The 15,477-nt window shown below is 34.9% G+C and overlaps 1 protein-coding gene across 3 annotated transcripts in view; it reads left to right on the top strand.

Annotated features, from left to right (window-relative positions):
- The window catches only part of ASCC3 (activating signal cointegrator 1 complex subunit 3), a 280,258-nt gene that overhangs the window by 120,168 nt on the left and 144,613 nt on the right, over window positions 1-15,477 (top strand). For all 3 annotated transcript variants that reach the window (XM_032184137.1, XM_032184135.1, XM_032184136.1), the window contains exon 13: window positions 3,641-3,712. In XM_032184137.1, coding sequence (XP_032040028.1) covers window positions 3,641-3,712 — 72 coding nt within the window. The remainder of the gene's footprint in view (window positions 1-3,640; window positions 3,713-15,477) is intronic.

Genomic DNA, 15,477 nt, shown 5'->3' with positions numbered 1-15,477 from the left:
AATACACATTTATGAAATCTGGATATGAGACATGCATTAACTTAACACTAATGGGTTATAAGTTATTGATGAAAACCTTAGCGTCCTAAGCCATTATTTGTCACATGTGCATGTTTGATAGAAAACGCATTACAACAGTCCCTAAATTAGCTTCTTTATTCTTTGTGCTCTTGTTCATTTGTGGAAGCATTGAGGCCATGTAGGTATATTATTCTTATTAAAATAATAGGTCAATGAAGTGCAGTGCCACTTGACACTTCAAATTATAAACCTTCTTTAAATACAGTCATTGATACAAACACATTTCCATAAACTGCTTTTGCAAAGATTTCTATGTATCTTAGTAGCAAATAATTAAAGCACAAGTAACTTAGAGATGTATAATATTTTATAGCTCAGCTTTTTTGGAAATCTTATTCTACTCTGATTTCAATTTAATAGAAATCAAGACATTTTTGATCAAAAGCCAATTGCATAACTTAATCAATGATAGTATTCTTTTCTAGGTTATTTTTCTTTTTTTTTTTTTTTCCTATTTTTTTCTAGGTTATTTAGCTAGTACATTCTATCTGAAATGCAGGAAAGAAACTTTAGCTTACAACCATAGGGAGCCATTTCAAGTGTATACACGCAAGACTAGTTTACCGTATGTTGCTTACCACAGTTTGCATATTTTAACCTTCATTAATGATACTAAGTGCCTTCACTGTTATTTGCCGTTGCTTTTCTTTAATGTTTTCCTAGCACTAGATTTGTCTATTTTGTTTATTTCTACTGTAGTCTGGTAAGAAAAAAGGAAAGACTCAGTTTAATCATATTTATTTTAGAATGCAACCCTGATTTAAAAATCAGAGTACTACACAGATTCTCTTATGACATTTAACATGATTAAAAAAAATGTTTTCTTAAAACAGAACAAGACAAACACAATAATAAATATTATTAATAGGAAATAATCATAAATATTAGGAGGTAGTAGTTATTCTGAAACGTGAATACACAGCAGACAAAGACTCTCTTAGTAATGCCACAAGCTAGGAGTTTCTTTTTGCTTTTCAGAAGAATGCCATTCTAGATTTCATAGAGTAAAATACGTTTTGCAATGAAGTTAATATATGTTGTATCAAACGAAAACTAGAAGCATTAAACCTCTTTTACAAAGGATTCTTTTCAGCATAATATTAATACTGAACTTGCCAAATGATTACTGATATCAATATCCTTCTGGTCTATCCGAAAGGAAAGCAGTGCAAGAACCCACAGAATCAAAAATTCTTGTAGAACATCAACAGATGCAATGCAATCAATACTGTGTCTGAATCCACACTGGTGAGGAGCAAGGAGACAAAGTTGTTAGTTCCTTGAAGTAGATGCTTTGCCATAGCTTTATAAAATTTTTTGTCAAAAAAAAAAAAAAAAACAAAAAACCAAACTCTCCAAAAATTTGGAGCAGATGAATAATTAGCCAATTCATATGCAAACCACAGGCAAGCCTTCTTCAACAATCAGTAGCAGTGTCCTCTAAACCATAGCCGTTTAGCTGTTTCAGATGGACACAGCGGTTTTTCTCAGGCTTTTAGCATATGGGAATTTGATACATTTCCAAAATGCTTCTGATCCCACAATGAACAATTGGTGCTGAAGTTAGGCATACTTATCCTTTTTAGATTGGATTCTACTAAAAAGACTGGTAGCAGCCTGGTAGTATAATAGGGCACCTGCTTCACTGAAGTTGAGGCAAAAGCTTCCAAATCTCTGAGCTGCTGCTGGCATCTAGACTGGTTCTCTATGGTAGTGCAGGGATCTGGAAGAGGCCCAATCAGCCTTGCAAAACTCAGTGGAGGGGAGTGCTTGCTTTAGATGCTAGCATTTCTCACTATGGTTCTGCCTAAAGATACTTAGGCTAGTACCTAAGTATCTTTTCTTCAGGAAATGAATTAGGATGTCTGTGAAAGCTCAGCTAAAATTAGTTTTAGTGACATGGCATTTCAGTGCTAGATAGCAGTTGTCCAAAAATGTGTGGAATAAATGGGATTGCTCTATGTTCTTCTCTAGAATATGTATAACATTATGGCTATTTATGATGTGCGTTCAAGCATATTTTAGTTGTGTTCTTAATTGAGGTTTATAATGATGCTGTCTCCCTCTTGCTGGGTTAGATATGCACAGCACATGTTGTATAACTTTTGGTGTACTTATTAGGCATAGACATTAGCCAGGAAATAGTTGAAACTGACAGCATATGGAACCAAGACTAAAATATGGCTTCTTCATTTGCAGATCTATTAATGTCACATATATGGATCATCTACTCAGTTTAATTTGATTTTAAAAGTTGTTTCTTTTTTTTTTTGATGGAAGACAAATAATCTGGCTGTATAGAGTTGTTATTTTTCTTTATACATGTTAGCTTTCTCTCTGTGTATGGGTGCAAAGCATATGTAAAATTGTTTGTACATGTGTATATATATATGTCTATATGTGTGTTTATGCATTGCCTATTTACACTTCTTAATAATTTTCAAATAAATGTTTGAAAAATAATTAAATGAAGTGCTAACCTCTAATTTTCAGAGCAATCAGACAGGGTATTTGTCTCTTGCCCACAAGGCCATCTTTCTCACATTTTTACTATTATTCTTATGGCAAATACGAATGTTCTCTCCTTCCCATTAAAGCAATTAAAGCTATATTTTACAACTTTAAGATATTCTAGATAACACCAAGAAGTGCTGAATTTCCATTTTCTAGTTCCTACATATTTTTTTCTTACAAAATATTTGTGTCAAAAAAAAAAAAGCTATATTTTCCTTCTTTCCACCCCTTTGTGCAAAAATGAAGGATGGAGTTCTTATCTGCTCTAATTTTGAACTTCATTTATTTAGTCTGATTTGGAACAATCTTAAGTATATGCTATGAAAAAAAAAAATGAAAGAAGTATATTTGGAGCAGATTGAAGAATACATTTCTATTGAGTTTTAAACTGAACTCTATTTTGGAACCTTTCTGAAGCTTTATGATTTATCCGTAATTGGAAATCCTGTGTGTGGTAATCCCACTGTTTCCTAGTGACCCAACTATGAAGAAAATTCTTTCTTCTGACAAAAAATTGAGAATCAGTAACTGCTTGGATATGTATATCTGCAATGTATAAGCTGCATTCATAGATAAAAATAAGATAACAAGATAAAAATAATTTAATAAAAATAATATATATAAAAAAAAGATAAAAATAATTATTTGATGTTTTAAATGTATTGATGTATTAAATGGATTACTTCATCACTATCCAGTAGAATATCCAGTAGAAGTATGATTCCTTATATATGGAACAGATAAACTAAAGAACAGAACTGGATTACCTCTCTTTGGTCTTAAAAAAAGAAAAAAAAAAAAAAAAAGTCACTTAATAAACTTTATATCCACTACCCTTTTTTTTTTTTTTTTGTGATTTTTCTACTTATTTTCATGATCTATTTGTGAATTAATAAAGTATTGTTAGTAATGGGGATCAGTATATTATAAATTCAATTGCATAAACATATTTTTAATGGATCACTATTACTTTTTTGACATGTAATAGAAAATGTGTAGAAAAATAGAAATGATTTTAATATAAGGTATGATGTTTACTTTTCAGGTGCAGCAGCTAAATCATATGGATGAAGTATGTTATGAAAATGTGCTGAAGCAAATAATGGCTGGACACCAGGTATTTTTTTGGTTTGGTTTGCATTCAGAACAAACATAAAGAAATTGGTTTTGATCATTATAAAGTTTGTTTTAAAGATTTTTTTTTGAGGTATGTCACTTCAAGGGTCTTCTTTAACCTTAAAAACACTTTATAGGATCAGCATGCAAGAAAACCTAAAGAGGCTAAGAAATGTTCATTTGTACCAAAGGTGAAAATTTCAGTATAACTCAAACTAACTAATGAATATTTATGTCTTGAGTTTAAAATGACAAAGGTTGGTACTTAGAGGCCTTAGACTTAGGTACATTTAATGATTTAAAATAAAATAAAATCTAGTTATTATTCTCACCCTTTCCCATATCTCGCCAATTCTAGCTAGAGATCCTGTTGGAGATGAAGGGTGAGAATTATGCAGTGTTCAAGACATGGTGCACAAGGGCTCAGCATCTCTCATTTGAAATGTCCTTGGTTTTGTGTCTTGCTTTTGTTATTAAAGGAAGTAACCCTTCATTATGCTCTACAGTAGAAGTTTCTGCAGTGAATTTTCAAATCTGACATTCCCCTTGGCTTGACACCTTTGCATGAATAGTTTATCTTTCTGTTATTGTTGTGCTCTTAGATCACCATCACATGATGTCTTCTTTTTGTTAGTTTTTTGCAAATATAGCAATGTGAGAGGCAGTAGTTGTGACAGGTATGGCACCTGTTCAGAGCATGAACAAAACTAAGTAATCTACATATAACGGAAGGAAATTCACACACAATAATGCTAAGAACTGTGTATTTTCCCTGTTTCAAAGAAAATTCAGATTATGATGTTATTTTAAAAGTTGAACAGTTGGTTTATGACTTGGAGAAAATAAAATTCTTCAGCAACAAATAACTCTTCCTGCTCCCTCTGGTTCAATATTGCTTACCTTCCCTTGCTATTATCAGCTACTGGTGATATATTCAAAAAGTTTTTAATGTAGTCATGAAGATTGCATATGGAAAGTTGGTATTTGCCAGAGTGAAAATTTTTAACAACATTTGTTGGCAGTACCAAGGGAACTTGAGTTTGTTATTTCCTCATTGTCAGCTATGCTCACATCTTACCATATTTCTTAAACTGAGGTAGCTTTAGTTGCTCATATTTCACTTTTTGTTATGATTGTGTGTATTTTCAGTTGCTATAGATGAAGCTACAAGTAGCAGATTCTTTAAGTCAGTATGTCTAAACAACTAACATTTCTTGGAATACAGGCAGAAAGTTGCATGCTGTTCCAGAATATTTATTGCACCTTTCTTCCCCTCTCTTTTCTTCAGACTGAGGGGGAAAAATATCTAAAAATATATCTAATAAAGACTCAAGTGCAATAATTTGTATAATTCTTGCAGATGGTGTTTCGTTGTTTGCATGGCTTTCCTTGAGAATGGTTTTAGTTCCTGTACAAACAGTTGAATGCACGAGTGTTTTAAGGCATGTGCTGCAGCTGAAAAGATGTCACATGAAGAATACTAGTCTCCATAATGTTACAGTTTCACTAGCTGAGACAATTGCTTATCTCAGTTTCTGAAAATTATGTTCCAAGCCAACAATCAAATAAGCAGTGTATTTTCAGACAAGGCAGAAGTGTCATTTCCCTTGCTATAGAAAAGTTTGTTTGATTTCAGAATGCTTTGGTTGATTTGATTCAATTGATTGTAAATGTTAAGCACTTTCATTGCTTTAAAATGTTTGTTCTGGGTACGATATATGTTGACTATCACTAGCCTGTGGTAAATATGCTGATTAAAGTGAAAAAGATAACATAGATTGCTAGTAGTGCAAATTCAGTATGAATATTGTTCTTTGGTGATCATTCAGTGTAAGAATTTATCTAAATGCTGAATATATATGCAAGCTGAATTCAGTAAAAAATACATAAATCAGTATGGCATTTCAAAAAGTTATGGTAATGAGTTTAATGATATTTCAAAGCAATTGTATCAAGCACAGGTGTATATATCAAGGAGTAGCATTTGAGATATGTTACAGAACTCTTAAATATACATTTATGTAACTTTTTTTATATTTCCTTTTTTCAAATTATTGAAAACATTTGTCTTTATACTTATGAAACAGACGTTCATATCCTGAAATGATGATATACAAAACACTACTATGCAGTCTTTGACAATGCAGAACTAAGCATATCAGCTCATTGTATAATACAGTTAATTATAGTTTGTAGTATTTAATAAGGTAGTAAAAGTGAGGGATTTTACTTTTAATGAGTATGCTCTGATAAATGAACTGCCTAATCATTATACAAACTGCAGGTGTTAAAAAAAAAAAAAAAAAATAAGGCAGATATATCTGCGCTGAAATTCCTTCCCCGTAGTGTAGGATGAATTCTATGCTAGGAAGGTTTTCCTTAGTGTGTTTCCATAATTTTGAGAATAGCATTTGATATTCTAGAGTTATCACCTTCTTCTGATTTTTTTGTTTTAGAAAGTCATTGCCTTGTGTACAGGTTTAATGTAGTCTGATACCGTCTTGCTCTGTAACCTTTCATAGCTTTTTTTTTTTTGTTTTGTTTTGTTTTGTTTTCCTTTAAACTTGTGTTTATTTTCATTCCGTGTGTGTGTATAAAGTTTGTTTGCTTTCTTACAAAGTTGTGGCTGTTTCTAAATGGAAAGATCGTAGAATCATAGAATGGTTTGGATTGGAAGGGACCTTAAAGCCCATCCAGTTCCAACTCCCCTGACATGGGCAGGGACATCTCCCACTTGCCCAGGTTGCTCCATCCAGCCTGGCTTCAACACTTTAAGGGAGGGGGCATCCACAGCTTCTCTGGGGAACCTGTTCCAGTGTCTCACTACCCTGAGTGAATAATTTCTTCCTTATATCTAATTTTATATCTTCCTTCTATCTTAATCTAAATTTATCCTGTTTTAGTTTAAAACCATTACTTGTCCTATCACTCCACTCCCTGAAAGAGTCCTCCTCCCCCAGCTTGCCTATAGGCCCCCTTTAAGTACAGTAAAGGCCACTATAAGGTCTCCCTAAGTCCAGAGTGCAAGCAAAATTCTGTGGTGAGGAGGTCCTTGCATGAGATTTGGGGAGGAAGAAAGATGAAAACTCACAGGGGGGCAAGCCAGTCCACCACTGGGTGCAGGGTCAGAGCAAGAATCACAGAAAATTAAAGTCTGGAAAAGAGAAGACTGAGAAGAGACCTCATCAATGTATATAAATATCTGAGGGGAGGGTGCCAAGAGGATGGAGCCAGTCTCTTTTCAGTCATGTCCAGTGAGAGGATGAGAGACAGCGAGCACAAACTGAAGCATAGGAGGTTCTGGCTGAATTTGAGGGGGCACTTCTTTACTGCGAAGGTGACAGAGCACTGGAACAGGTTGTCCAGAGAGGATGTAGAGTCTTGTCTGGAGATATTCAAGCCCTGCCTGCATGCCATCTTCTGTAGTGTGCAGTTGTAGTGTGTAGATCCTGCTTGGCAGGGGGGTTGGACTAGATGATGTTCAGAGGTCCCTTCCAACCGCAGCCATTCTGTGAAAATGGTAGTGTTTCCAGAAAGGGCAACAGCAGCATCATTCATTCCTGACACAGTTATGCAGCTGTTACTTTATGGTCTATATGGCCTCCCCAAAGCCTTCTCCAAGATGAGCAGCCCCAGTTCTCTCAGCCCCTCTCCACAGGAGTGGTGCTCCAGCCCATGATCATCCTCTTGACCTTCCTCTGGACAAGTCCATGCCCTTGTGATGGGGGCCCCAGAGTTGAGCACAGTGTTCCAGGTGGGGTCTCATAAGAGCAGAGTAGAAGGGGAGAGTCACCTCCCTCACTCCACTGGCCACGCTTATTTTGATGCAGCCCAGAATACAGTTGGTTTACTGTGGGCTGCAATACTGTGGGCTGCAAGCGCACAATGCTGCTTCATGTTGAACTTTTCGTCAGCCGGCATCCCAGGTCTTTCTCCTCAGGGCTGCTCTCAATCCACTCTCTGTCCAGCACATATTTGTGCTTGGAATTGCCCCAGCCCAGATGTTGGACCTTGCACTTGGCCTTGTAGAATTTCATGAGGTTCACATCCTCTTCCCAAGTACTTCAGAAAAAAAATTCTACAGCAGTTGTATATCTGAATGAAATTCAGGAAATATTTGTAATTTTCTATCTTTTGAGGCAGTAATATATGACAGGCACTCTGATCTCAACAGCAGTGGTTCAGAGAACCAAAAGCTATATTCCATCTTTATGCAATAAAGAAATACCAGAATCAGAGAAAAACATATTCCCTTTTCTAAAGTTCCATGAGTTTGAGTTAATGTACGCTCTCCTGTGGCCATCAAACTTTCACAATGTTGTCTTTAAGATTCTTTATTAGAGTCTTTTGAATGAGTTAATAAATTAAGCCCAACAGTTGTTTGTTTACCTACTGTTCTGTTAACTCATTTTGAAAGAATTCTACAGTGCTAAAAAGGAGTAATTTCATAGAATCATAGAATATCCTGAGTTGGAAGGGACCCTTAAGGATCATCAAGTCCAACTCTTGACACCGCACAGGTCTACCCAAAAGTTCAGACCATGTGACTAAGTGCACAGTCCAATCTCTTCTTAAATTCAGACAGGCTCGGTGCAGTGACCACTTCCCTGGGGAGCCTGTTCCAGTGTGCAACCACCCTCTCTGTGAAGAACCCCCTCCTGACGTCTAGCCTAAATTTCCCCTGCCTCAGCTTAACCCCGTTCCCGCGGGTCCTGTCACTGGTGTTAATGGAGAAAAGGTCTCCTGCTTCTCGACACCCCCTTACAAGGAAGTTGTAGACTGTGATGAGGTCTCCCCTCAGCCTCCTCTTCTCCAGGCTGAACAGGCCCAGTGACCTCAGCCGTTCTTCGTACGTCTTCCCCTCCAGGCCTTTCACCATCTTCGTAGCCCTCCTCTGGACACTCTCCAACAGTTTCGTGTCCTTTTTATACTGTGGTGCCCAGAACTGCACACAGTACTCGAGGTGAGGCTGCACCAGCGCAGAGTAGAGCGGGACAATCACCTCCCTTGACCTACTAGCGATGCCGTGCTTGATGCACCCCAGGACACGGTTGGCCCTCCTGGCTGCCAGGGCACACTGCTGGCTCATATTCAACTTGCTGTCTACCACGACCCCCAGATCCCTCTCTTCTAGGCTGCTCTCCAGCATCTCATCGCCCAGTCTCTACGTGCAGCCAGGATTTCCCCGTCCCAGGTGCAGGACCCGGCACTTGCTCTTATTAATTTAGTCTTATGGAAGTCTTATTATTAATTTAGTCTTATGGAAGTCATGCTGATGCGCCACTGTCATATTATAGGTTATAGTGTGATGCTTGACTGAAGTTATATGTTCATGTGTTTTAATAGATGTACGTGTGTTTTCATTTTTTAAGACTAAGGCTGGTAGGAGGTAGTTGCATTCTACAGACATGTGTTTTGACAGATGGAGAGAAGCTTTTTATGTTGATTTTTCAACAGTCATACTCTGCAAGACTTCAAGATCTTTCTGGCTACTGGGAAATTAAGAGTTGGTGATTCAGCCTTTAATTTTGATCCATCTGCTCAAACTAATGAGATATCTCATTTGTAGGCTTCACTTTGAATTACCACATGCAACTGAAGCTGTAACATTTGTCTTATAGCACAACTCTCCTCTTGCTGAACTTGAGGAAAGATGTAATGATAAATGGCTTGCCCTACTGAGTTTTCCGGGGTTCTTGTTACAGAAACTTTTTATGGTGACTGGAGAATTAAGATCAGAAAATGTCCCAAAGGTTTCCTGGTGCTTTTTAAGTCAGCATGCTCTTTTTGTAGGATTACTAGTGATGTAGGTCTTCATGATGAGGTTCCTTTGTCATATCCTACCTCTTAAGACTATGTTAAGTGAGAAGGGATTTTTCTCAGTGTCCTTCTGTGCTTGATATTAGCTGGTGAATATTTGTTTTTATGTCATTCTTAAAATTTACTGTGTTCTTATATTGCCTGCAAGTATGTTAGAACCTCTTGGATTGCTTTGCACTTTTGGAGTTTTACTTCTCCCCTTTAATAAACCAAAGACTCTTTAAACAAAGAGAGGGGAAAAAAATGTTAAAATTACACACTTTATCGGAGAATGTGACCCTATACTCAGTTACAGGTAGAGTATTTTTGCCAGCATTTGTCTTCCAGAATACTCTTTTCTCAAAGACTGTGTCATCAAAAATTATCATTCCTCAAAATGATTATACCTGTTTCTTGTCAGACAGCCTCCAGGAGTGAATCACAGGCATTAGCAGCAGTAGTTCAGCTACGGAGCTGAAAAGGCTTCTTAACATTTTACAGCCCTGTAAGAAAGGCATCTAGTGCCAAAGCATTCTGGGGAGTGGGTAGCACCTTGCTGAGGCAGCCTGCAGAGAACCTCGCAAGATCAGCAAAGACAACAACTGAATACCACACTCGTCAACGTCATTTTTATAATAAATTGAAACATCGTATTGTTAGCCGATTTCAGACAATGCATACCCTGCTGTCCTTATCTTCATGTTGTATGAGGTAGGAAAAGCCCTTGACTTGTTATTTGAGGAATAATACAGTGTTTTTAGGAGTTGTGAGGAATAACAACATTTTAAGGTTGTTGTTTGTGTGTTTTTTTTAATGTTCAGAAACATGTGATATGTAAATTTTACCTACTCTAAACTTCTTTCTCCAAAATATATGAAACTGTTGCACTTCAAGGTTCGTTTTCCTGAAGTTAGTATCCAAGGGAAAATGCTCTTCTTGACTCCAACCATCTCTGTTGCTGCATAGGCTCACTTCCAGTATATCTTCTATTCTTACTGACCTTTTGCTTTCTTATCCCACTGCCTTGGTTACTGAGAGAAAAAGATGATCGTATGTTTCTCTCATTGTCCCCGTCACCTCTTAACTAATTCTGCTGTTATGAATTGATCAGAACCTTACTGTTCTTTTTTCTGTTCTTTTTACTTTTGTGAAATGAAGAGCATCTAAAAACCTGAAAATAAAGAGGGTATCTTTGGATTTTGTTTTTAATTTTTACATTATGTTTTAGAATGGCTGTTGCAGAAATTCTTTGAGAGATTTCAGAGAAAGTGCTTCCTCAAACTGCATATGTAAACCTCTCATGCTTTTGCCATGTTCCCCAGACTACTCATCTTGTCCATTTCTGCAATTTTTTCTTTCTTTTCTTCTGATAGCTCTTCGATACTACTTAAACCTTCAAAAGAAGTCCTGTGTTCTTTGCCCTTGGTGTTGTTTCAGCAGGTCTCTTGTATTTACCCTCTGCACCTTACTTTCCTCTCTGTGTCCCTCTTTCCCACCCACATTCCCCAACCTTCAGTACTCTGTTACTCTGTCTTCAGCCATAGATACCTAAGTTTTAGTCTTGGTTCCTTACCTAATGCACTTAGCTAGTTTGGCCTTTTGGTTGCGGATTACAGTTTTCAATTTGGAGTGCCCTTGACATTCTCTCGTCTACTGTAACTTTTTATCCTCTTCAAGAAAACAAGCGTCTCATTTTCCACATAATTTTCTGTGCAATGGAGATAGGAAGATAGGATAGAATTAACATTCTGGAAGTCTTACCACTGGGACTGAAAATGTGCAGGAAGACAGAAGGACAAGAAAAGGAAAACAAGAAACAGCCATAGACATAACCATCACTTGATGCTGCAAGCAGTGATCTTCACACTGCCCATTTTCTGCTTATTTCAGTTCACTTTTCTTAACGGTCTTTTGAAGAATGTTTTTTTTTTTTTTTTTTTTTTTTTAAAGTATCTACTTGTCGGTGCCTGAGTCTGCTCTTCTGCTTTGAACTAGTTTCTTAGTTTTAGCTGGTTTCTTCTGCCTCATTTAGCATTTTACAGTTAGCATTTTTTACAATATTGTCACAACTGCATCTGATATACCTAAGACATCTTTATCTTTTGTCTTTTAAAATTAAATGTGGATTGATTTTTTTTTTATGTGCAAAATGCTGCCATAATACTTGTTCAATTCTTAATATATGGTTAGTATGCAGTTTTGGTAGGGATCAGACTTGGTCTATTAATTAGAACATATGTGCTTAATTAAAATGTTCTATACCACTGTTCTGCACTTAGTTCATTAGAAACAATATTGAGATAATATGCATTTTTTATATTAGAATAACTTCTAATTATCATCTTATACAGATTATTAATACTTAATATACTTTCAAATCAGTATTGTTGATGTCACAGGTCAGAAAAAGATTATACTTGAATTATATAGTCAAAAATGTTTCCATGCTATATAGTGCATAAAAGATTCACTGTCTGTAATTGTTCTCTATTTACAATAATTAACTTGAACTTTGCAGTACTGAGAAGTGTCATCTTGTTTTCCTTAAAAAGCTATCTTAAGCCAAAAAAGAAAGTCTGAGTAGTTATTTTAAAACTGTTGTATTAAATTGTCAGAAGTAAATTTGACAGGTATTAATTTCATCTGTAAAAATGATGGATTAAATTTCTTTATTATCAGTTTTCCAGCTGTTATTTGGTTGCAGAAGCCATGTGAAGATAAAAGTTTAATAAGCTTAGTTACTGCATCTGTTGACATTGCTTTTATAGCTGTGTCCTAAGATAAGATTTAATAAAACACTATTTTTTTCAGAGGTCTCTCTGGAACTTGCTATCTTGAGAATTAAGCTTGTACTAGTCTTCTCCCTTAGTTAAATAGTGTGTATAGCACACTTTGGACAAATAATTCTGAAAAATTATTTGATTTATTAAATTTATTATCCAAGGGTTTGGGGGGTTTTGAGTTCCATTTAATAGCCTAAAAAGTTTATTCGAGTCCATTTGAGTTTTTGTAGCTCTACATTTGTACAGATTGCTTCTGTTTTCCAGGTACATCTTGCCTGCATGTATATATACAGGTATTGTTTATATGTGCACACACATAAGTTTAAGGTGGTCAGACAAGATGGGTTAATTATGGTTAATCTCTTCAGATGTTATTTCCATGTCAGCTGATTACATGAAGCCTTGAATACTTTAGATACCTTTCTGTAGACCTTTCTCATGTAGGGACAGGTAGGGTCCATCAGTATGCATAATTTCTTTAATGAAATCACAGACTAAATTATCTAGTGGTGGTGTGCTATTTTTATGTTCTTTGTCTTCATCATTTATTTATGCGCTTCCATGCTAACTGCCTTTTGCAGTTCTAGATATAATTGTTACCATAATTGTATGTCTGAATAAATAAAACTTCATATCTTACTTTAATTAAGAATACTATATTGGTGTGCTAACTATGCAGATGATATCCTTCAAAAAACTGTACGTACCAGATGTTTCATGTTAAATGAGACATTCATATTATTTTCCATTTTATTTTCTGGTCACATCTCTTTGGCTTTAAACATTTAATACCTTGTCAGTTGCCTATCTGAATAGATGAAAAATTGCTGGAAATGGATGCTGTAACAAGTTATGCACATGAAAAGCGCTTATTCAATTAGTCTTCTAAACGTTTGTGTGCTACATTTCTATGCCTTACAATAATTTTTGCATATATGTCTCTGTTTACATAGTAACTTGTCTGTGCATGTCTACTCAGGTGTTCATAATTAATTTCTGTAGACCAAAAGTGCAAAATTATTTTCCTACCAATAATTATTAGTTCACGGGATGTTTGGTATATGCCTATAGTCTTGCACAGCTACACAATAATGTCTATATTTGTAATACATCTATTTAAGGTTGCAGTTACTCCTATTTAGAATTTCTGTTCTTCTGATATTAATGAGTGTACACTGAATCATTAAATAAAATATCAAATTTAATTCCAAAAAATTAACTTCTCATAGTCTGAGGGAAATAATAAATAATAAATTTTATTAATCTGTAATAGGCCATTTGAGTGAGCTTGTTTTTTGTGGGAGATTTGAAAATTAAGTTACAGGTGTATAGTTAGCATACTATTTATATTTATTTTAATATGTATTTATATTTTTATATTATTTTATACTATAATTATATATTATGAATATATTTAGTTATATTTATTCAATACGTCTAATAGATGTGTTCATCCACTTACGGATGTGGTAAAGGCAGCTACATCACTCTCGCAGCCTAATGTTGTGAGTTTTACTAGCTCTAAGTTAAAAGCTGGTTTTGAAACACAGAGCTGCAGACTATTAATGGTCTATAAGTTTGTGGGAAGTTAAGTCTGTGGATGCCCGTTAGCTTTGTGTTTGTCTTCAGTAAGAATTTAATGACAAGGATAAATGATTTCTTCCAGAAGAAATGTTGAGGAGAGTCAGTGGTCTGAAGTTTTTGAAAAATTCTTGCTTTTGTAGCCATTAAAAAAAAATCCTGTGTTTAATCTAATAGATACTATCAACTAACAACCTTCCTGATTATCACCAAAATTTTTGTAAATTATTCAAAATGTAACAACACAACTACTGTCCACTGATTACTCACACACTTTTTAGTAGATGTTACCAAAGAATCCGGTAGTGATTTCATTAGTGTTTTCATTTGAACTATATGGTGATATAGATATAGAAATTAAGTTATTTGGAGGAATCTATGAGGATGAGAAATAAAAATTCTTTATTAAGATGGTAAGATGCATCAGGAAATTCCTTTCACCTTGTATTCACTTTCCAGGATAGAAGAGTTCTCACATATGTAGTTCTTTGGTACTGATAACATCCTTTATGGTTACTGAAAAGATATAGAACAAGAGAATAGATTTTAGTATCTTCTATGTTCCTTTCATGAGCATAATTTGCATATTACCACTGGCTTCTGGGTTATTCTTGTACCTAAGGAGAGTATATATTTAAGTAAATACAGTTTTGGAAACACAAGAGAATAAACTTTACAACTCTATTATAGAGTAGTATTCATGATTTATCTATGATTTGTCAAAAATTGAATTTATGATAACCAAGAAAAATATGTGTTATATGAAGTCAGAATAGGTAATGTGAGGTCAGGACAAAAGGAAATGCTTGAAACAAATTCTTGCATGATCTTGTTTCGCTAAAAAAAGATGCAGTGAAAAGCTGATTATGATTTTGAATAACAATTGTCATTCAAGTCCATTGGCATCTGTAAGAATGCAATTGTTAGCTGCCTAATGACATATATTTGCATAGTAATAGACTAGCTATTCTTGCTTAATTTTCTCTACAAGAATAGATATTGCTATTTCTATTTCCATCCTGTCAATTAAAATTCAGAATAATTTCTACTACCTGTAGGAGTCAGTAAAGTATTGTTTGTTTGTCTTAGTGAATAATTTGCTTTCTACATCAATTTTCATTCTTTTCATTTCTGCTCTGCATTTTGTAAGGATAAGTCTTCATGCTGTTTTGCAGAAATAACACATAATAAATTTTTGAAAGATCTTTTTCTGTTTTAGACATTTTTAGTCTTAGTATATTAAGGCAATGAATGTTATCTTCTTTCACCCTCTTCTCCCTTTAATTGCCTCAGAGTGTTTTTAATTGTGCTTTTGTTTTGTTTTGGGGAATAATCAACTACTATATAAATCTAATAAAGTTAAAATAAATTACCCTGCAATACATGGAAATAATCTTAATTCAAACTAGATATGAACTTACCTACAATTTAAATGTATTTGGCTAAAGCTACAAATTGAAGATAAGATCCCATTGTCTTGTTCTGAAAAGGATGTCTGCTAATATCCAGAATCTGTAGTTAAGCATTGATTCCATAACTATGCATTTATTTTATAGGCTGTTCAATGTAGTTCAAAATATAATAAAACACTATCATAAACACA

This window comes from Aythya fuligula, chromosome 3 (assembly GCF_009819795.1).
Source record: "Aythya fuligula isolate bAytFul2 chromosome 3, bAytFul2.pri, whole genome shotgun sequence".
NCBI lineage: Eukaryota > Metazoa > Chordata > Aves > Anseriformes > Anatidae > Aythya > Aythya fuligula.
Note: the sequence above shows the minus strand (reverse complement) of the source record. Positions and strands in the feature narration are given on the sequence as shown.